The sequence below is a fragment of the Penicillium canariense genome (genome assembly GCF_028826845.1).
Source record: "Penicillium canariense strain IBT 26290 chromosome Unknown utg000002l_segment0_segment0, whole genome shotgun sequence".
NCBI lineage: Eukaryota > Fungi > Ascomycota > Eurotiomycetes > Eurotiales > Aspergillaceae > Penicillium > Penicillium canariense.
The window spans coordinates 4,611,726-4,633,754 of record NW_026622729.1 but is presented as its reverse complement, the minus strand read 5'-3'; the positions used below and the strand labels follow the sequence as shown (position 1 = coordinate 4,633,754).

The 22,029-nt window shown below is 54.1% G+C and overlaps 7 protein-coding genes across 7 annotated transcripts; 4 read left to right on the top strand and 3 right to left on the bottom strand.

The window, feature by feature from the left end:
• Window positions 1-1,061: 1,061 nt before the first annotated feature.
• Window positions 1,062-2,808, top strand: N7482_004826 (uncharacterized protein; the record flags this gene model as incomplete). The annotated part of the gene is made up of 2 exons (XM_056686951.1): window positions 1,062-2,434; window positions 2,508-2,808. 2 exons carry the CDS (start codon window positions 1,062-1,064, stop codon window positions 2,806-2,808), a joined length of 1,674 nt encoding a protein of 557 aa, XP_056545693.1.
• Window positions 2,809-3,662: 854 nt separating this feature from the next.
• On the bottom strand, window positions 3,663-5,497 carry N7482_004825 (sugar porter family MFS transporter; the record flags this gene model as incomplete). Its single annotated transcript, XM_056686950.1, has 6 exons — window positions 3,663-4,040; window positions 4,098-4,388; window positions 4,445-5,158; window positions 5,229-5,304; window positions 5,364-5,415; window positions 5,473-5,497. 6 exons carry the CDS (start codon window positions 5,495-5,497, stop codon window positions 3,663-3,665), a joined length of 1,536 nt encoding a protein of 511 aa, XP_056545692.1.
• A 6,802-nt stretch (window positions 5,498-12,299) lies between these two features.
• Window positions 12,300-14,870, top strand: N7482_004824 (uncharacterized protein; the record flags this gene model as incomplete). The annotated part of the gene is made up of 1 exon (XM_056686949.1): window positions 12,300-14,870. The coding sequence occupies one exon, from the start codon at window positions 12,300-12,302 to the stop codon at window positions 14,868-14,870; it is 2,571 nt and encodes an 856-aa protein (XP_056545691.1).
• A 706-nt stretch (window positions 14,871-15,576) lies between these two features.
• Window positions 15,577-16,001, top strand: N7482_004823 (aldehyde dehydrogenase; the record flags this gene model as incomplete). The annotated part of the gene is made up of 2 exons (XM_056686948.1): window positions 15,577-15,756; window positions 15,834-16,001. The coding sequence occupies 2 exons, from the start codon at window positions 15,577-15,579 to the stop codon at window positions 15,999-16,001; spliced, it is 348 nt and encodes a 115-aa protein (XP_056545690.1).
• Window positions 16,002-16,768: 767 nt separating this feature from the next.
• Window positions 16,769-17,293, top strand: N7482_004822 (uncharacterized protein; the record flags this gene model as incomplete). Its single annotated transcript, XM_056686947.1, has 1 exon — window positions 16,769-17,293. The coding sequence occupies one exon, from the start codon at window positions 16,769-16,771 to the stop codon at window positions 17,291-17,293; it is 525 nt and encodes a 174-aa protein (XP_056545689.1).
• A 317-nt stretch (window positions 17,294-17,610) lies between these two features.
• On the bottom strand, window positions 17,611-18,330 carry N7482_004821 (uncharacterized protein; the record flags this gene model as incomplete). Its single annotated transcript, XM_056686946.1, has 3 exons — window positions 17,611-17,732; window positions 17,798-17,938; window positions 18,009-18,330. 3 exons carry the CDS (start codon window positions 18,328-18,330, stop codon window positions 17,611-17,613), a joined length of 585 nt encoding a protein of 194 aa, XP_056545688.1.
• Window positions 18,331-18,697: 367 nt separating this feature from the next.
• N7482_004820 (putative C2H2 finger domain protein) lies at window positions 18,698-21,214 on the bottom strand (the record flags this gene model as incomplete). The annotated part of the gene is made up of 2 exons (XM_056686945.1): window positions 18,698-20,940; window positions 21,043-21,214. 2 exons carry the CDS (start codon window positions 21,212-21,214, stop codon window positions 18,698-18,700), a joined length of 2,415 nt encoding a protein of 804 aa, XP_056545687.1.
• Window positions 21,215-22,029: the final 815 nt, after the last annotated feature.

The window sequence follows — 22,029 nt, the reverse complement described above, 5'->3', positions numbered from 1 at the left end:
TGGGCTTTTCCTGGAGCAATGGTCCCCTTTCACCCACAAATCCCCAGATCGGGAGCCACACAGGACCCAATTTTCGTTCGGCCGGGGGGCGGAGAGGGAGAGAGAAAGCGCGGAGAGGAGAGTGTACCAAGCACGTACCAAGCAAGCTAAGAGGCTGAGAGGCTCACTTGAGTCCCCACTCGCCGGGCAACCACGCAACCTGACAGGCTGAAAGATCGGCGGGCTGCTACCAGGTGAACCTTGGGGGGGGAGATGCGACGCTGGGGCTAACTTGATCTGGTGAACCCGAGCCTGTCGCCGATTGACCTCCCGGGCGGAATATATCTCATTGGGCCGTGTTGGCCTCGCGTGGCCCGGAAATCCAGTCGGAACGCCCAGCGTGAGGGCCGCGAGGGTCTGCAAGATTAATCGGCAGTGGTAATGCGCAGTGGAAATGGGCAGTGGTAATGGGTCATTTGGTCAGTTGGGCCACGGAGCCATGGAGCCATGGAGCCACGGAGACACAAAGCCATTAGAAAACAGCTGGGGGCCGATGTTCAAAGGTTGGACCCAAAGAGGTGTCCGTGCCAGCGGCGTTGCTGGAGGTGGAGGAGGTGGAGGTGGAGATGGAACGATGGCCCTGGGGGAGCAAGTGGACCCACGGAGTCTCCCACGAATGCATTCGAGCTTGAGCGGCTCGGCAACGACACGAGGAAGTCCTAACAAGCCCACCCCTGGGCATCATCGAAAGGTCACGGCCCCCGATGACTGATTGCAATCCCACGTCTTGTTTAAATCCGGCCGCCTGTCCGCCGTGGATCTCTGCTCGATTCCTCGACTAGTTCGATTTCCTCTGTACCCTCCTCCACCTCCTCCCCTCATTCCTGTCTGAGCCTCTTCTTCCCTTATCCCGGCTGGTTCGGTCTACCTCTGAGTAAACAACCTCAAAGCCTATAGATCTGAGAACCCCGACCACAGGAATCCAGACCAGAGTTGCCTGGCAGTATAAGTGGGATCCATTCTATACTTCCTCTATCTCGGCAGGCGTTCGCCAGTGATTAGCAACACCAGCACCACTCAAGATGACGAAGCGATTCTTAGGCCTCAATGGCACCAGGCTCCAGATTGCCATCGGCGTTCTGGCCGGCATGGATTTCCTACTGTTCGGATACGACCAGGGAGTCACTGGCGGCCTGTTGACGCTGGACTCGTTCCGCAAGTACTTCCCCTCCATCGACACGACCACCGCGCACACGGCGGGCTGGACCTCCGCCGAAAAGAGTGCTCAGTCCACTCGCCAAGGTATTACCGTCGCTGCGTACAACTTGGGCTGCTTTGCTGGCTCGATTCCCACCATCTGGCTCGGAAACCTGCTCGGTCGCCGCAAAGCCATCTTCCTCGGTTCCTTCATCATGGTCATCGGCGCGCTGCTCCAGTGTACCTCGTACGATCTGGCCCAGCTGGTTATCGGCCGTCTCGTCACTGGTTTCGGGAATGGTATCAACACGTCCACTGTCCCTACCTGGCAATCCGAGTGCTGCAAGTCCCATCGTCGTGGCCAGATGGTCATGATCGAAGGCGCCATGATTACCTGCGGTATCACCATCAGTTACTGGATCGACTTTGGTCTGATGTTCGCCGATCCCAACGAAGTCGCCTGGCGTTTCCCGCTCGCCTTCCAGATCTTCTTCGCCTTCATTATCCTGGCCTTTGTCATGTTCCTGCCCGAGTCTCCTCGCTGGCTCATCTTGAAGGGCCATGAGGATGAGGCTCGGGAGGTTCTGGCCTGCCTAATGGGCGACGAGACCGACGAGGTCTTCATCGACACCGAGTTTACGGCAATCAAGGCCACGGTTCTGGAGATGGCCAAGGGCTCATTCCGCGACATGTTCACCATGGGCGAGGACCGCCACTTCCACCGCACCATGCTCGCCTATGTCAACCAGATGTTCCAGCAGATCTCGGGTATCAACTTGATTACTTACTACATTCCCACCCTGCTCGAGGACCAGGTCGGTCTGAGCCCGACCCTATCGCGTCTGATCGCCGCCTGCAACGGCACCGAGTACTTCGCCGCCTCGTGGGTGGCTGTGTTCACGGTTGAGAAGTTCGGTCGCCGTACCCTGATGATCTTTGGTGCCATCGGCATGTCCTTGTCCATGGTTGTCTTGGCAGTGACCGACAGTATCTCCGCCGCCAATCCCCTGACCGATCTGGGCACTCGTGCTGGTATTGCGCAAACAGTGTTCCTATTCGTCTTCAATACGTTCTTCGCCATTGGCTGGCTGGGCATGACCTGGCTGTATCCCGCTGAGATTGTGCCCCTGAAAATTCGTGCCCCGGCCAACGCCCTGTCCACTTCCTCTAACTGGATCTGGAACTTCATGGTCGTCATGATCACCCCTGTCGCTTTCACCAACATTAGATACAAGACCTACATTATCTTCGCAGTGATGTAAGCTACCCCTACTCCTCCTGCTGTAACCCAAACCCAAAATAGAGGATTCCCCCTGCTAACTGAGTTCTAGCAACGCCTTCATTGTCCCCGTGGTCTACTTCTTCTTCCCAGAGACCACCATGCGTTCTCTGGAGGAGATGGACCGCATCTTCCACAAGACCACCAATATGTTCGACTGCGTCTCGCTCGCCCGCACCGAACCGCACATGTACGGTCCTAACGGTGAATTACTCCGCACCCTGGACGATGTCGAGGACGAGGCCGTCCGCCGTGCCAGCGTCCTAAGCAACCCCTCCAAGCGTGCCACCAACAACCACCACGAGCACATCACCGAGAAGGACAGGTCAGGCAGCTCCAGCGACGAGAAATAAGCTGTAGTCACGGTTATGACCCACTCAGTCAAACTTCCGGACTAAAGTATCCTAAACGCCGCCCTCCCCTGGCCCATTCTTTGCTAGGGGACGCCGACATGCCGTAACGATCGACTTGCTGCGCGCATGTCTACTCGGCTCGCCGAGAAATAACCTTCTTTGATGAATGACCCTTCTATCTTTTGGAATTTTTGTGTTTGAGAACGGTCCAATACCCACGTTAGACTGATTTTTGCCTCACATGGCATCCTTAATATATTGTCTTTGGCGATCGTCACCAGTTATACTTGATTCTGTAGAAAGTAGACAGCCACCTCATTGGATACATTCCAAGCGTACTAGGGTCTCGCCGTTATTGGAGATCTTTGTCAAGAGCCTCAGTGGACCCGTGGGCTTCTCCATTGGATCGTGATGGTGGTCAGTTAGTTCCATATGGATGGAGTCGGATCTTTGCCCTCAAAGTTCCTTGGCAGCCTTGTGGCGTGAGAAGCCATCTGGTCATAGTACTTGGCCCACTCGTGTAAAGCAGCTCAACGGTCATTATTGAGTCGCATAGGGTGATGGGGTCTCACAAAGAATTCATAATTCATGCTCGGTTGAGGCCAGTGTCACACTGCCAACCTTACATCAATTAGCTTTGGAGACTTACAATGAAGCACTGTGACAAATTGAAAACCAATGTAGGGGTTACAAAATATTTAAGCCATTTCCAACCAACACCAGTAAAACTTCATTGCTTCATTGACTGTATGTAAGTTCGTCTATCGCAGATGTTTGATATTTCGTTGACTCATACAAGCATCTCTATCCATTCTGGCTTTTGCCTGACCAGAAGCATATGTCTTGCCCTGATCCTAGACAACCTCCTCGTGGGTCGCCGCACCCGCCTCCTTGGCAGCGGCTGTCTCTTTGTACTTCTCAATCTCCTCACCAAATGTGTCATGGATCATATTAGTCCGCCACGGTTTAACGTCCATATCGAACACCATATCAATCTCCTCAAGAGACCGACCAGCAGTCTCCGGATACATGAAGAAAACATGGATGGTCATCACGCAGCAGAAAACGCCGAAGATAATGTATGTCTTCCACTGAATGTTGTGGAAAGCAGGTGCGACGAAGTAGGCCAGTGCGAAGTTGAAGATCCAATTAGCTGAGGCGGAGAGACCAACACCCTTGGCTCGGTGCTTGAGTGGGAAGACTTCGGAGGCGTAGATCCATCCGGTGGGAGCCTGTGAATTCTTTTGATTAGTGAGATGTACACTTAAGAGCGTTGAGAGCTTACATACCCAAGTGAAGCCATAGATACCGGTAAAGATATATGAGAATGCAATCACAGTCATACCGGATGATCCCTTAATCGACCATGTGAGATTTGCGTTGCCGTTCACATCAGGGACGGAGTGACCCTTGCTGGCCATCACGCCGGCGATGATGAAATGGATGATCATGCAAGCCACAGAGCCAGTGAGCAGCAACTTGCGTCGACCCACGCGGTCGATAAATGGAAGCATGACACCGGTGGTCACCAGGAAAATCACGTATTGGATGGCTGATGACCACAAAGTGGTATTTCCAGTCTGAGAAAATCAGTCAGAAGAATACAACTTTGATTATCTCTGAGAGAGAAACTCACCATGCCAGCCATCTCAAAGATATAAACAACATAGTACATGGCCACGTTGCCGCCAAGGAGCTGCTGCCACATTTGAACACTCATTCCGCACATGGTCCGCTTCCAGACGCGAGGACCAAACAGAGCGAAGAAGGAGACATCCTTCGCCTGGTGGGCAACTCGGGCGGCCTCCTGAACCTCCGCAAACTCAACTTGCACTACGGGGTCATTGCGGTCACCATTGCCGTGAATCAGGGCCAGAGTCTCCAAAGCCTCTTCCCACCGCTCCTTTCCAGCTAACCACCGAGGCGACTCGGGAAAGAAGAATAGCGCAATAAATAATATGAGACCAGGGACCGCCTGGATACCCCAACAGATGCGGAACGCAGCCGGCCCAGACACACCAACGGCACAACCGTATGCGATCAGATACATGATCAGAATCCCCCATTCAATAGCCCATTGCTGGATACCGACGACACGGCCGCGAATACGAGCCGGGGCCAGCTCCGACAAGTAGACGCACGTTTGTGACGAAGTAATACCAACAGCAAGGCCACCGACCACGCGGCCGGCGACTAGGTGGGTCACATTCTGGGCGCTGCATTGAACCATAGCCCCGACAATCCACACCAACGAGGCGATCACCAATGCGCCCCGACGACCAAGAATATCAGAGAGCCATCCTGCTGCGATAGACCCGGCAAAGGAACCAGCGGACATGGAGGCAGTAATCTAAGATGAAACCCTCAATGTAAATCGCCGCCCTTATGGATTAACACCGGCACGGGGAACAGGAACCTACACCTCCTTGGAGATTGGAGTCCGGGTTGTCAAAGAATTCGGTATATGTATCAACGCCAATCCAGGCACTCATCGAACTGGGTGAGAAGGTGAATCAATATTGCGTCTAGTCTCGGGGTCGCGAATGGTTGCGTACCTCACATCGAAGCCGAAGAGGGCCCCGCCGATGGTGCCAAACGCGGCGAGGACTGATAGCAGCATTAGTACAGCCCTTTCTCATCGCCGGTTCCTTGCAAAGAACATACCGTAGATATTCGAGATGCGATACATCGTGGCAAGCGACCTCGACAAGTTTGATCCATCCAGAACCTCTCGTCCATGCGGCCCACGCGGCTTTATACGTCAAGCAAGACAGATCCACAGGCCAAGGCACGGCGTTCGGGTGGCTTGCAATCAAGCGGGGGCTCCGCGAGAAACGGCAGTCGCCCACGGTTATCGCACCACTCCCGGGCCGTGGGGTTGACGCCCCCTGGAGAAGGGATCGCCCCAGGAATGCGGAGGAGGCCTGGATGCGGATCCCGGGGTGCAAGATCGGGGATGTCGCCCTGCGTCACTGGCGAAGGGACGGGGAGCATTGGTCGAGGCCAGCCAGTCGGAGAATTCGTAGCGGCGTCGGTTCGGTTGAGGGCACATCTTTAACCGAGAGGATGGATTTACCCGGAGAAATGTGGGTATGGTGCTGCTGCTGGATAATTTCAAGACACAGTTCAGACACTCCTTTTACCCGCTCCCATGCGGAGGTATGACCTCAGACGGTCCAGTTGTTGCGAGTGAGGAGGTGTTGTCACCAGATGAGAGCTCCAGCGTGGTCTTCTAGGGTAGTACTGTACAGGGGGTCCTACGAATGCAGCGCCGGCCTGCTCTTCAAAGCCACCGATCGGCATGCCGACGTCATGCCACCCGGCTATTGAGTCAGATATTCTGTCACAATGGAACCCTTCCAGATCGTCACCGGCCCATTGAATAGAGAGACGATACAGGAAAGTGAAACCCCTTAGTAGTATCGGCCATCGGTCCCGAAGATAATCTCCGCATTAACCAATCCTCCAGGATAAATCCAGGACTATTGTATGTTGGCAGCCAATCAAGCATTGGCGGGGAATAGAGTCGGCAACACAGGGAAGCTTCATATGCTGGAGACTGAGGCGTCACTGCGATTTTGGCTGGTCAAAGCATCAGCCGTTTCACAGTGTGCAACTTGGTGCGCCGAAGCCAGGTTCCGGCAAGGAGCCCGAAAGTAGATACTCTTCTCAATTTAGGTAAAAACCTAGCTAACTGACTTTCATAGACTACTACTCTTGCTACTCATGGATCCCATTCAATGATAGCTAGGTGCTGCCTGTGAATCCGACATGGACGTCCATCTGCACGATACGAGAAGCTATATCCTTGCAACGGCCCGACCGCCCTCGGACACCGTGGCGCAGCGCCCCCTGTGAGAACGCGGGTGGCTTCTTGCCGAACGATCCGATGATCAAACCCCTGTCTGAAGTGAGATGGTGGCGGCCAAAAAGGTCATAGCACCCAGCCACCAGACTTGCTTGGCACGCGAAGAACTACTCTACAAATGAAGTAGATAGCAGACATCCTTGTTTTGCTGGGGGGCTTTGAGGGGCCAAAGGCTCGGGTAATCGATGGACATTGCATTTAGCTGTACACTTGAGAATGGGGAGCGCCGCCGAGCTATTACCATTTTAGGTGCCCCTCGACGATCCGCGTATGCCCTTGGCAAATGAATGTAGATAGCAACAAAGCAGGTTGTTGTGTCCCTTTTCTCGTATAATATATGGTCACCTTAAGTGTTTAGATTCATGTAATCTTTCCGTTCACAAACCGAGCTCTCTAGCTTGCTCTTACCCCCTTTTCCAGAACAAACCATGTTTATCCATAACCAAACCTTGAAAAGTTCACATCATAAGCCGGCTACCGGTCCTAGCAGGAGGCACGGCTTTGACATTCACATGTAGTTGAAAGAAACATTAGACTCACAGCAGAGTCTATGATATGGACGTGTAACCGACGCATGAACCAATAACACAGCATCACATAGCCCTTGACACCAGCTGAACTATTAATGGTTCCAGATAGTCCGGCTACTCTCCATTTGGGGTAGCTCCAGCCACACAATAGTGGAATGAACCTTTGAGATATCCTTCGTAAGGGGCTTGGGGTGATGATTTACTTCACGAAACCACAAATTGTCGATCAAGCCACGAGGGTCTTTTAATAGAAGAGGGCTTTTTGTGTCTGCAACGGAAAGAGACCAGGCTGCATGTCGGTTTTCTTCCCATCTTTCATAGGATTCCGATCTCGGATAATCAGCTGACCACTTCAGGTTCACAGAACGAGCGGAACCCCAGAAACGCTTCACTTGGTCTTCTTGCCAAGACTTTGCAGACTGCGCAAGTTGACTGCTTCTAAATCTGCTATATCTCACCGATGGCGCACTTTTTCGGCTTCGTTTTCCTATAGAGGAGCTCACGATCACATCCAAGTAAATCGACTGTATTTCTGGGATTTGGCTTGATCAAGGTCTATCCAATTATCGGTCTGGCTATCTTGCTCCAAGGCAGTTATGTCAAGCCAGTAGCGATCGAGCAGCAGGTCACGTTCCGAGTTTGTTAGGTCCCCCAGGTAATAGAAAGGGCCGCTCAATAATGTTTTACCTCCGTAGCCCAGATAAGGCTACAATCTTTGCCCGATATACAGTAGGATCAGGGAAATCCCACACTCTCACACGATCTTTCCGCGAACATCGTCGATGAATTCGAAAGAGTAATGCTGGTGAATATTGAAACAAGTCGATGAGTGATTTAGCATGCTCCAGGCTCGAAGGACTGGCATGAAAGAAGGTATAAAGTGGTCCATTTTTGACAACATTGGCGAGGAGTGAGGATATGCTAATGGCTTTCCTTTTTGGAACTTTTCCGAGCCTTTCTCTCTCTCTGACACTGACACACACACACACACACACACACACCGTCGGCTATCTGTTAATAGCGCAGTTTACAGTTCCTTCTCTCCTCTTCCTGAGCGCACTGAGAGCTACCGCTCTCCTCAATATTGTCTTCTCTGCCCGTAAATATCTATGCATTGGTTTAAAACACCTCCATATTCATTTATCAGGAGCAGGGGGCTTCTCAACTGATAGACAATTGAAGAGAGGAAGGGCGATTGATTTGATTACATTGGAGACCTCAAGGAGGGAGATCTAGACATCTTAAACAAGCGAACGGAGCTACCAAAATGGCAAACCAGGTATTTCCATACAGCATTATTTGTCAAAGTGAAGCCTGTCGTACCTTCCAAACTGAGTGAGCTGAGTAGGAAGATGCGAAGGCAGGAGCATATCCCGTCGGCATCGCCGTATAAGGGGCCTTCAAACTCCTTGCCGCTGCTTTGGTAACTTCCACTACGTCCACTCAGTCTGATGCTACTGTTGTCCTGCGGCCGCCATGTCTACTGCACACTCCCCAGTGCCATATAACCAGGACAATCTCATAGTCCAGCCGCAGGTACCAGTGAGTTACAGCATGGCTTGTGCTGATGGTATCGTAGCGTCAGATGGCCCGTGGCGGACCCAATACACCCCAGAGGCTTACTACAGCGGTGGCGGTTGCCGTCATCATAGAGGCCAGTCGAGAGCAACAGCTACAGACCCCGAGACAAGTGAGTTAATCACCTGTGGTGTAGATACCTGTATGTACAGCGCTAGCCTATGCAACCCAGAGAGGGAAATGGTACTACCGCGAGCTCGGAGGGAGGGGGGCGCCTGCTGTGATGCCGGCCCCTTCTCGGACCTCTCGGACGATCAATGCCTCGGCTTTCTCGCCGCCTTGGTGATACTCATTCATACAAAGGAGCCACCAGAGTTGCACAATGACGAAGAATGCTGCTTTGAGGATGACGGGCATGAGGAAGAGAATGGGGATGCGGGTGAGGAGGAGGTGATGAGTAAAATGAGGCTGCTGCCCACGAGCTCGAGAACCAGGCGGCAGGTGAGCTTTTTCCTTCCACTTGTCAGCAACTAATGTATTTTCTTAACCAAAGATTCCATTGAGAAAGCATCGCTTTATCATTGCTTATCCATTATTGACGTTAAGCTCAGTACTCTTCTCCTTTGATCCGTGAGACAGGCCCGGTTCCAAGAAAGCCGATACAGCTCCAAGAGCAGCCTCGTGCCATGTTGATATCGGTATGCTGGCATGCTAGGACTAGCAATTGATCTGCCTCCCCTTTCCTCGGTGCAAGGACAGCCGGTCACGGTCGCAAGCCGCTCAGTGGCGAACATACCGGTATCAAAGTCGCTACCATTCGCGTTTTTCCATATTCTCTCAATGTTGGTACTCACCGGGAGAATGATACTAGGAGCGCATCGCGTGGTGGTGAATGTAAAGATTACCCCACGTCTTGGCCGCCCCGCAGCCAAGGAAATCGGCCGCCTGGTATGCCGACGGGAGACCACGATGTCAAGAAACATAACTCTTTGGCTTCGTGGTGCATGGAGTGCGTTGTACAGGTTGGCTGCTTTCAACGACTTCGGAATTGATATGCTGGGACTCAGGGTTTCAGCGACGTAACCTGGTTAAGCAACGCTGGCTTGCGAGGTAGTACGAAAATATATATTGACAGGTCAGTTGTACCTCACGCGCTGGTAGCACCACCTACGCGCATGATATCGACTGATCATAGATCTCACGCAGATATTGAGTGACCCACGCACATTCCCGAATGCCCAGATGTGGTACTGTTGAACACTCCGTACACGGAGCCAAAAGCGACTTAACTGCACGAATCGCCCCCACGGGCGCCAGATTTTACTTCCCCCGTTCGTTGTAGCCAAGGGCCCCCTATGGACCCGGAAATGTTTGGGGCCATTGCAGGATTAACAAGGTTAAGTGTTTAATGGGACATCATCTACGGAGTATATGGGAGCTGAAGGTGAAATCTAATGGGGTTGTGTTTGACGGTGCAAGTGTACGAGTCAGGCAGGGATGGGACCGAGAACCCGCATCCCGCCCACTGAACAGCCTCACGACGGGAACAAATAACGTAGACCGGAAATCCGTTTCTGATATGACATGGCCAAACCAGAACTGATTCTTGATCGGTCGAAAAACATTTTGAAAGCTCCAAGCATTCAGTTCCTATAAGAACGAAGGCCTTGATTCTAGCATGTCAGCTAGGACGCGTTTCTCCGGTGCATCGACGCGACCAGGCCGGCCATCTCCCCACGAGCAAAAGAAACCTATAATGGGAATTGATAATGTAGGCTGAGTGTACATACTGTGGATGCGAAGAAGCACATTCAACCTCTGTACCTGCGCAGTACCTGCAGTATGCACCAGGAGGCAAGCCAGCGGAGGTCACACATTCTTTCATCGCACGGAGGTGCGACCGGCGGTGCTGGTGCTTTGAACCATATGATGTCAGTCTTCCTTTGATGGCATTTTTTGTTGGGAAGCCGTGGACTGGAGTCTAGTTTAACGCTAGTTCGTGATCGGGCTTGGGAGATGGTATCACTCTCTCTGAGAGAGGTCGGTGGCGCAACGAGGCTTGATGGGTTCGCAGGGTGCTTGGGCCACCTCAGCCGCACAAGCAGGAATTTTTCGGCCTTGGATTAGCTTCCTCTTTCGATGGCTTTCTACGGAGTACAGGAGGAGTCTCCGCTTTCGCGACCCCTTTTCCCCTGGTGGCTCAGGACTCGTTTTTGCTTTTCCCCTCCGCGAGCTCCAAATGTCGTACAGCTTCCTCCCACATGACGCCATCCACGGGCGGAAGCGAAAGGAAATAAGGATGCGCAGAGCCCACCTGGTTGGACATCACGAGCAGCTGCTCGGGGAATAGAAGGGCCAATGAGCGGGGTGCTCATCGACGGAGGACGGCGACGAGAACGATCCTGTACCGTGCATGTCTTACTTTTCCAGCTACGCTCGGGCGCCACGAGTGGAGGCGGACGGCACTCTCGTTAGCCGATCAATTGGGCACATTCCGGGGGAAGAGCACCAGAAGACCGCGCTTCAAGGTGGAAGGATGACGCATGGACGTGGGACGAGTTTTCGAGGCTACAGAGGTCAAAGTACGGACGGAGGACACTAATCAACGTCTAGTCTGTTCCTGGCCCGAGGACTCCGTCCCAACCAACCAACAACGAAGCAACGGATGGGCTCAGACGAGCGTGCGGAGTAACGATCGGCGTCTAGTCGCACAGGTCCGCTCGAGCAAATTCCCCTCCCCGCCGGGCCTTGGGCAGCACCAATCACCACCGCCGGGCCGCCACGACAGCCCCGGCCTGCCCGAGGGTCGGGCGTCCGGGGTAGGAGTCACTGCCGCTTTGGGGGGCTGGCCGAACCCCTCATTTCCAAGCCTGCCCTAGCTTGCCCGCGCCTGCCCGGTTCTGCGCTGCTGCTAGTGTTGGCGTAGCCGATGTGGAGCTCTCCCCGCCTTGTTAGGGTTAGCCTTTCGACTAGCGCAAACTCCCGCAGGTCCGTAGGCCGCCGCAACCCCATGGGCACAAGTCTGCCCTCAATGAATGGAAACTCCCAGGAAGAACATGTGAAGAGGTTCATGCCCCTGATCTTAGCGGGCAAACCCTGCCGCCCATGTACGGTCCTGCATTGTGCCGAGGGAGCCCTGAGGAGAGCCAATCTGCCCGCTCTCGAGCCCCCTCGAGCCCCAGGAACGCCGTCATACCCTGAGGATCTGGAGTATGCAATCGGGATAGCGCATATGCTAGCAATGTGACCGGAACTACTTGCACTTCTCATCACATGGGACTCCTCCCGGTCTCCATACCTCGGTGTTGATCCACCTTCTCGGCGGCCAGAGTCCGCGGAAGCTTTTAGTGCGATGGACCAAGTGGAGGATTATGTCCCAAAAGGATACCCCAGAGGGACGATCGCCAGCACGCCAAAATAAAGACCTGGCGCGACCCCAGGGAAGAGCTTTCGCTTCCCCAGGCTCTCCCCTTTTCCTCGCGGCTCTTCCCCCCGTTTGACGGCCGACTAGAGACGAAGCCCAAGTGTGACCGTGGAATATAAACGCACAAGATATTGGAGCCCACAACACCATCATGCGTTTCATTCCAGTCCTTGCGACTGCCCTGCTCGCCGCTTCCAATGTAGTGGGAGCTTCACCGGCAGCTGCATCGTCCAGTGTCCCGGTTGCTGAGAATACTGTCGCTGCGGCAGACACGGCATCTAACGCTGCCTCGACTGCCAATACCAACGCCAAAGCGGCCTCTCAACAGAACGCAGCTGCAGCCGCCGCCACGAGCCAGGCTGCCAGCAGCAATGAGGAGAACACCAATGCTGCCACGACCCAGGCTGCCTCTGCGGATACCATTGCCAACATTGTGAACACCGTTCTTGGCAACACCGCTAGCAACACCGCCGCTGCAGCCGTCTCGACGGCGTCCTCCGCAGACACCAGCTCATCTACCGCGTCCAGCACCACCTCGGATAGTAGCTCCTCAAGCACTAATTCCGATCTGGAGAGCAAGGTCAACAGTATCTTGTCGAGCCTGAGCGGGGACAGCAGCAGCACCAGTCTGACGAGTATTCTCGGTGACCTTGGTAGTCTCCTGAAGGGTATTACCGGTCTTCTCGACCCCAGCCTGCTTTCTGAGATTGAGGATACTTTCAAGTATCTTTCCGGCAGCTTGGCCCCGCCTGTGTACACCAATATTCGTGTCCTTCTCAGTAATGAAAACACCCAGGCAATTGGCAATCTGATCACCAACGCCAATACCCTCCTGACCAAGAAGAACACCGACACATTAAGCAACATTTTGTCCAAGGCAGATGCTCTCCTGAGTGACAACAACCTCAACAACCTCCAGAAGTTGCTGAACAACATGGACAAGGTCAACGACTTGGTTGTCAACGCGGACGCCTTGCTCTCCAAGGACAATGTCAACTCAATTGAGACCCTCGTTTCGAACGGTAACTCTTTGCTCACCAAGGACTTTGTGACAAAGACGAACGGTCTCATTAATAGTGCTGCCAATCTGCTTACCACGGAGGTCAGCAACGCGCTCAAGCAGCTGCTTAACGCTGTGGTTCCTCTGCTGCCTGAGCTCAAGGGCTTCCTCACCAAGGACACCTTCGATGCTCTGACCAACCTGCTCACCAACGGCAATGCGCTGCTTACCAAGTCCTTCATTGCTAAGACCAACAGTCTCATTGATGGTGCTTCGGCGCTCCTCACCACGGACGTGAGCAACGCGCTCAAGCAGCTGCTTAACGCTGTTGTTCCTCTGCTACCTGAGCTCAAGGGCTTCCTTACCAAGGATACCTTCGATGCTCTGACCAACCTGCTTACGAATGGCAATGCGCTCCTCACGAAGTCCTTCATTGCTAAGACCAACAGTCTTATTGATGGTGCTTCAGCGCTCCTCACCACGGATGTGAGCAACGCGCTCAAGCAGCTCCTCAATGCCGTCGTTCCTCTGCTTCCTGAGCTCAAGGGCTTCCTCACCAAGGATACGTTCGACGCTCTGACCAACCTGCTTACCAACGGCAACGCGCTGCTCACCAAGTCCTTTATTGCTAAGACGAACAGTCTTATTGATGGTGCTTCAGCGCTCCTCACCACGGACGTGAGCAACGCGCTCAAGCAGCTCCTCAATGCTGTCGTTCCTCTGCTTCCTGAGCTCAAGGGCTTCCTCACCAAGGATACGTTCGACGCTCTGACCAACCTGCTTACCAACGGCAACGCGCTGCTCACCAAGTCCTTTATTGCTAAGACGAACAGTCTTATTGATGGTGCTTCAGCGCTCCTCACCACGGACGTGAGCAACGCGCTCAAGCAGCTCCTCAATGCCGTCGTCCCTCTGCTTCCCGAGCTTAAGGGCTTCCTCACAAAGGCCACGTTTGATGAGCTGGAGAATCTCCTCGCCAGCGGTAGCGATCTCCTCACTCCCGAGTTTGCTAACCAAACCAAGAGTCTGGTCGCCAATGCCGACGAACTGCTTACTCCTGAGCTTGTCACTGGCCTGAAGTCGATCCTGTCCGAGGTGACGCCATTGCTGCCCGAGATCAAGGGCCTCCTGACCAAGTCTACGATCGAAGCTATTGCTTCTCTCTTGAGTAACGCCAATGCGCTCCTCACTGCTGACTCCGTCAAGGAGATTGCCTCTCTGCTGACGAATGCCAACGATCTTTTGGATCCCAAGTTCGTGAACGAGACCCGCGGATTGATCGATGGCGCGGACGATCTGCTCTCGCCATATGTTCTGGGCGGTCTGTCCGAGCTGCTCAACGGTCTTGTGCCTGTGGTGCCAGATATCAAGAAGGACTTCTTGAACCACACCACGCTCACGAACTTGACCTATCTCCTCGGCAATGGCACAGCATTGTTGACCCCTACGTTCGTGGCAGGCACAAGTGATCTGATCACCGAGGCCGGCGACCTGTTGACGCCCGACATGGTCAAGAACCTGAAGGGTCTGCTGACCAACCTGGAAGACTCGATGCCGGAGATCAAGACTCTGCTTGAGCCCGACTCTATCAAGAAGATCTCGACTCTCCTGACGAACGCAGAGGACCTATTGTCTGCCAAGTTTGTCAATGAGACTTCCACTCTGATTAATGACGTCTCAGGCTTCATGCCGCTCATCGAGGGCATTCTCCAATCGCTGTAGATCGGTCTTGGCTGACTGGATCGCGGCGTTTGGGATTAATATGACTTTCATGTGTAATTCAATGATCGAAGGATATATGACCTTGGATATGAATTAATGCGATTAATGATATTATTTTTACATTTTCCTCCTCTCTGAAGCTCGACTTGAATCTCTCTTGTAATTGCCTGTAGTTTAATGGGGTGGCAAATCTACCCTTGGCGATGCACGGGGCTCTTCCCACGGAGTAGTTGGTTTTAATTTAGGGTTCCGCTAGCATGTGCTTCCCCGGACTTTTAGTAAGCACATCGACCCACGACCTTGGTTTCGAGTCGCTGCCCTGAATTCCTGGCAGTCAACTTGCTGCAGCGATCATCTGATCCGCACAAACAATGCGGTAATCAGGTTTTATGAGTTTAGTACGTACAACTCAATCAAGATGTGTCGACGCTTTGTACTGAACGAAAGCGACACACATCCTTGTCTCCGTATATGGCTGATCAAAAAAGAAGAGAAATTTACGAGAGTAAAAAAGCCCTTGCAGATAGATAGGTACGGACTTAAGCAGCACCTCCCCTCCCCCGGCACCATATTGCAAATCTCGGCCAAAATAAGCCGAAAAGCGTCCCCGCAGCGCCTACAAGCTACGAGCAGATGCTTAGCATCAACTGGACGTAGGTGATTTGCACTCGCTTATCTTCTGGCCTACTCCGAAGTAACCGTCATAATGTCTAAGATGCGATTCTGGCTGCTTCCAAACATCCCCAGCCTAGAGGCCGGTGTCATGCCGTCCACGCAACCGCATTCGGTATCGAGTGTTGGGCTCCTGCTTGGAAATGAGCAAGATTTAGGTAATACCATTCTCGCAGGGAATGGTAAAGATCAGAGCGACATGGAACGAGGCTGTGTGCGTCGAGCTTCTTGGAGTAGTTCAGTGAGAAGTGGCTCAAATGTATGGTGAGATTATTCTATACAGTCAGCCAGCTTAGCATCATAAAGAACATATCTTGTACTGGCTTAACACGGGTCGGTAAGCTGTTTATGCAACATTCGGCGGACACTCAAAAGAAGCTTGGTCTTGACATTAGGGGAACTATCTATGCATTGTCTACGATGACGTACAGACTTGGCGATCAGTTGAACATCGAATAATCGTCACGGGTGACAGTTCTACCGTACGTAGTCCTCTATGCCCTGTGCAACAAATTATTGCGTTCAAAAAGGCTCTGGAAATGAAAAGAACCGAGCAGGGGGTGTTAGCGCAGATTTACAAATACGCTGATAGAATCAAGGCCTGAGTAAGCCCGTCAAGCCATGGAATAGAGAAATAGCGGACCTCTTCAGAGGCATTAGACTCGAACAGTGTTTTGATTATGTCGCGTTCAAAGCCCAAGTTAGGATTGGCAGGTTCGAATCAAATTTGTAGAGAAGCTACAGAGTATAGATCCTTATCTCGCTCAATCCTGATAAAGCCCACCGCCTTGGAACTGACCTGTCGACGCTCCGCAATTCCTCTGCGACATCGACTTTTCTTGCGCAGCGACACGAGCCCCAATCCTTAAATTATTCGAGCCTCGAATACTGTCTAGGCACAGTGAGTTATCTTTCCACGGAACGATTTCCCTCCAGGTGCAGGATCAAGTCTAACGTCTGCTAGACCATCCCTTCGGCCTCTCCAACTGGATCAGGAAATCCGCATCTCCCCAACATTGCGCCTCTTGCAAGAAAACAAGCTCTTTCGCAAAGATCAAGGATCGACGATAAGCATTCAGTAAAGCGGAATCCACTCTGGAAATTCGTGCGCTCTGCTACAAAAGAGATTCCTCAATCTACACCAACCACACCAAGCCTTCAACTTCTCACGACTCCGACAGCTTCCAACCCCCCCATACCCCAAACCAGACGAGCCGACCCTCGCAATGGCCGACTCAGGATCATCTCCAGCTACCCGTCTCCCCATCCGCACGCAACACTGCCGCTTCTGCAACCACCTCCTCCTCGCAACAACCCGCGACCTCTCGAGCCTCCCGCGGCGCGCAGGCGACTCCCAAGACAAAGCGCTCATCCTGCCGCTCGAAAACCGGGGCACAGAGCTAGACGAAGGTGAGAACACGGAGCCGCAGACCCAAAGTGGCCGAACGAAGCACGCTACGCTCCTCCTCTCTACGACGATACCCGATCGGCGGGCGACGCTGATCCGGCGCGAAGATGGCATTGAGAAGCGCATGTTGTTGCGGTGCGGGCGGTGTCGCGTTGTGGTGGGGTATTATTTGGATCAAGTGCATTGGGGAGGGGTGAGGAAAGAGAGGGAGCTAGGCGAGGAGGGTGAGGAGGAGCGGCCGCCAGCGATGTATGTGCTTCCGGGGGCGATGGTGGAGACGGACAAAATGGGAGATGATGGGGTGGGCGAGAAGGAGTGGAGGGCTTGGGCGGAGGATGCATAGTCGCATTGCAGAGGATGCGAATGCGACAGCGATACAATACAGGGACATGGGCCGGAGAATCTACCCGCGCAAGAATACAGATATCAATCAGATGGATCATATGAAATGAAGAGCCGCCGATCGTGGAATAGATCGCGGCCGCAATAATACATTCAAGGTCGATCAAATACAGGCCTAGACAGAATGGATGCTCCTCGCGCCGAATAGTAGAAGTAGTGCAGTGCAGTGTATCCCGAGCGTCAATTCCGTTCCTCGCAAAAAGCCGTGTCCATAACGTAAATTCATCAATCACAAAAACAAGCCAGAGAAGGAGGGTATCAGTTGGCCAGGATCGTGCGGACCAGGTCGGTATAGTTGATCTCGCCCGAGCTGGTGTCGACGGCCTTGAGGAGCTCGTCCACTTCCTCGTCGGTCATCTTCTCGCCGAGGTTGGTGAGGACTAGCGAGACACGGAGGAGTTAGCTTGCATGGTCGCTGGTTTGGATCGGGGTGTTCTGAACGTACTGTAGCGCAGCTGGCCCACGCCGATGAAACCTGTCATGTCCTTGTCGAACACCTGGAATCCGCGGCAGTACTCCTCGGGCTCGCCGGGGTCACGGAAACCGCCTGGACGGTTGAGCACCTTAAGGAAGGAGTCAAAATCAACTGAAGTTATTGTGATTATTGTCAGAAATGGCAATCGCCGAGTTCGTGGGAGTGGTGTCGCGATACATACAGTCGCCGCCGACCGACTTCTCAAGGTCGGTAATCTCCGCAAGCGTGGGATTCTGGCCGCAGGCACGCAGCAAGTCACCCAGCAGATCTCCGGCGACACGGCCAGTGCCGCGGCGGTCGAAAAGCGAGAACGCTTCCTTGTAGTTGGTAGAGGCCTGGTCGTGCATGTTAGCCATGATGGGGAGGTTGCTGGCGAGGACGGCAGAGGGGAGGATAGCCGCCAGCCAAGCTGAGGAAGGGGGACGGTCGGACGGTCCAGGGATGGGGGCGGAAGTCAGTCCCGTGCAGGACCGAAGGGGTAATCCGTCAACAGGGGACGGCATCGGCTGGGGAACTCACCATGGTGCGTTTCTTTCTTCAAGGAAGAACAACAATGGAATTGAGGGGTGTTGGAAGGGAGAGATCTGGTTCAGGAATGGAATGGAGGTGAATCGACGTGGAAGGGGAGAGTGGACGTGGGCGAAGCGGGATCGGCGGTTGTTCGGGCAACGCCTCGACGACAACAGATAACAGCAAAGTGGGGGGATCAGCTTGGCTCAGGATGCGGAGGGAGCACTAGGACTTGTAGTCAATCAGATTGAAATATATACTCACGGCGTACAAGAAACTATCTCACAAGGAACAGAAATACACACGCCTCACGATCGGTCTCTCCTGGTCTCCTGGTCTCCTCTGCTCCGCCCCTTCGCCCTACGACTGCAGCTTCGCGATACAGCTGTCCAGCAGCCGCGCCGCCTCGCCCAGCAGCTCCCACCGCGAATTGGCGAACGAGTCCCGCAGGATCATCAGCAACCCCAGACACTCATTGCGCCCCTTCATCCCCTCCAGCTCGTTCGGCTCGCGCACCCCACCCACGCGCTGCAAGAACGTCTGCATGTTCCGCTGCCGATCGGCGTGCGTCGCCAGCGCCGGCGGCGGCCGTAAAGGCCCATCCAAGGCAAACCCATAGCACCAGACGACCAGGGTGGCAAAGTACATCACCCACGGGCGGTTGAGCAGGTAGTCGTCGCGAGCGACATAGTCGCCGGCCTCGACGGTTGGGTCGGAGAAACAAGCGTTCAAGAACTTGAGCGCGTAGAAGGTGGCATCGCGGGCGGACGCCTTGGTCGCCCAGCGGTCAGTCTTCTCGCGCGCCGTACTGTAGTCGCGCGCAGTAATCGACCGGCCCATCAGGCGGCCGGCACCTGCAAAGATCTGGAGATCCACGATGTCGACATGCGATGCCATGTGGGCCAGACCGTGCAGCACATCGCGCGACTCCGACTCGGTCGAGGTCGCCGGGCCGAGGGCTTCGTCAAAGTCGCGTCGCCAGTTATCATAAGACCGCAGCAGAGCGGTCCGCCATTTATCTCGTCCACCCAGAGTTTGTCCGACCCCGAGAGAGCTGACCTGCAAGTCTCGCTGGTTCAGATGCCAGCTCACGCTCAACAAGCCGGCCATCAGAATGATCCGGCCAAAAGCATTCGTCCGCACCGGTTGTCCGTTCAGCGTCCGTTTCAGCCCATCCAGGAACATGATCGGCCGGACTCCATGCGACTGCAGACTCGACTGCACCCTCGCGACCTCGGCGGCACTGGTGGCAGCCCACAGCGCCTCGTCGCAAGGTAGGGGCAGGCGCAGCTCGTGCGCCACCATCTTCGCCGAGTGTCCAAACATAGTCGCATGCGTCGAGTCGAGCACGAACGCCCCGAACGCCACGCGCCGAGTAGCTTCTGACTTGATCCAGTGCGTCCACGACTCGTCCTCTTCCTTGGACTCGGGAGTATCGAAGGAGGACCGGCCGATTAGCGAGCTGCCGCGGCGCATGAGCGTCAGGGTCGTGTCGTGGTGGATATGCGCGCGTTCGTGCAGTGCGCGCGTCGAGAATAGCTTCTCGTAGACTTCCAGTAGAAGCAGGGCCTGGAATACCCACAGCCGGGCTGGCGGCCTAAAATCTGCATCCATAAAAATCTCCCAGCGCAAATGCCATGCAATGAAGCTAGCTAGTTCTGCGGCTGTCTCCGTCGCAGCCTGCCCATGAGCCTTGTCCAGCGTTGCCGCTCCTATGGCCATGACAGCGAGCAGCAACAGATTTGGTGTTCGATCTGCCGCAAAGGTCGGCTGATGCAGAATCGGCAATTGCGTGTGGAAATGAAACCAATACGAGCCAATATACGTCTGCATCATGCGTAGACTCAGCACATGCCGATCACTGTCCAAGTCCCCGTCCATCAGCGCATCCTTGCGCTTCCCCTCTGCTGAGTACGCCGCTTCATTGAATCGTGTCGCCATGAGATGCAACAGATCCTGCCGCTTTTCCTCTGAGATAATCGCCGGCAGCGTGCTAGAGTCAAGAATACTCGTCACGCTCATCGGGTGCTGCGGAATCACCGAGCAAAAGTTGTTGTACGATGGCTCGTTCACGTAGAACTGGTTCTGCACGAACGGCATCATCCCGTATCCCAGTGGTGCGAGAGGCTCGCTGAATAGCCACGCTGCAAAGTCGTCCGCCATTGCAAATGGTGATCGGTTGTAGGTCTCGCCGCCGAATATCGGGTAGGCATTTGACATGGAGTCAAATTCCAGCATAGTGTCCGCTTGACTGATAACGCCGGAGAAGTCTGTGTAGCCGGACACGGGGACCCCGGCTGTGTCGATGGTGGTGGAGGTGGGTAGCGGAAAGACCGTGTTTGGAGGCGATTTGGAACTGGGTGGAGGGGGGCCTGTCAGGAATGGGTAGTCGGTCGCTGTCATGGACGGCGAGGACGGCGAGGACGCCGGCATGAGTGATTTGTGGGGTGATTCATCGGGGCTGTCGTTGGCGAAGCTGTCGCGTTTCTGCAGCTGTGAGCCACGGGTGGTATGCCGTTCGCGATGGCGGATGCAGAGGTCCTGGCGCACGAATGAGCGGTAGCAATTGGGGAAATCGCAGCGGAAGATCTGTTTCGGGGTGTCTGGAAAGAAAGATTGTGTTCGTTAGCATCGCCCTGCTCCTAATTTGTTCCCGGGTGGCTTATGGGTGTGAATGCGCAAGCGCGGGCGCAGAAATCGCATACGGTTTAGCTGGTGCCTGTACAGGTGCTCGGCGCGCGAATAACTCTTGCCGCAGCCCTCATGAGTACATTCGAACTTGCGATCGGAGGGAGCCCGCCGGCTGCGTCGCCGGCGCTTGGAGGGTTGCTCGTCGGCCTCAGCCATGATGTCTGGTTTAATCGTGGGGAGCACCATTGGGTGCCATCGGCACGAGGGCGCTGCGATGATCGCTGCAGGTGGGAGCACCCGATCGTCAGAAAGCTGAGAGCCACGTGGGCGTTCAGCGACGGGCAGCGACGGGCAGCGACGGAGGAAGCAGGAAGCAGGAAGCAGAGAGGTTCAAAGGGCAAATGACAGAACGATCGCAAAGGAGCGGGAACGTCAAATGTCAGTCCCCAGAAGTGCGGAGATGCGGTGGGGTCGTGTCTAAGCTGAGGCGGAGCTCGGTGAATATTGCACTGCCGTGGGTTGGGGTTGAAGTAGGCGGGGCTAGACTTCGCCTCCAGCTAGGCAGTTCCAGCCCGTCTACGCAGTATATGTAATCATCTGCATAGGAATAGAAACTAAAGTAGTATCGAACAAAGCGCTTTTCTTTTTCTTCTGGGTTGCCGAAAGTCCAGCTCCGTATGAGCAGCATCCATGCAATTAATTATGGCACCCTCGCAAGACCATACTCTCAGGAGCAGGCAATCAAATCGAGAATAAACTTGGCTTGACAAGGACTTTTAGGCATTGTGCCCTACTACTATCGCCAAGGAGAGTGCAGGTTACTGGTGATATTAGCCGAGGTGTACCGCAATATGTATTCTTCGTCCAGTTCAGACTGCTGTTGCCCACACCACAAGGTTACTACACGCCTGGAGCAAAAAGACAGGTTCAAAACAACCCGAATAGAAACGGGACCTGCAGAACGACAGCTCCGTGCTCCAGGACATATTTTACACACTTTCCACGCTAAATTCCTGTAAACATAGAAGACAGCTACCATACCTTCCCCACAGCCGCAAACA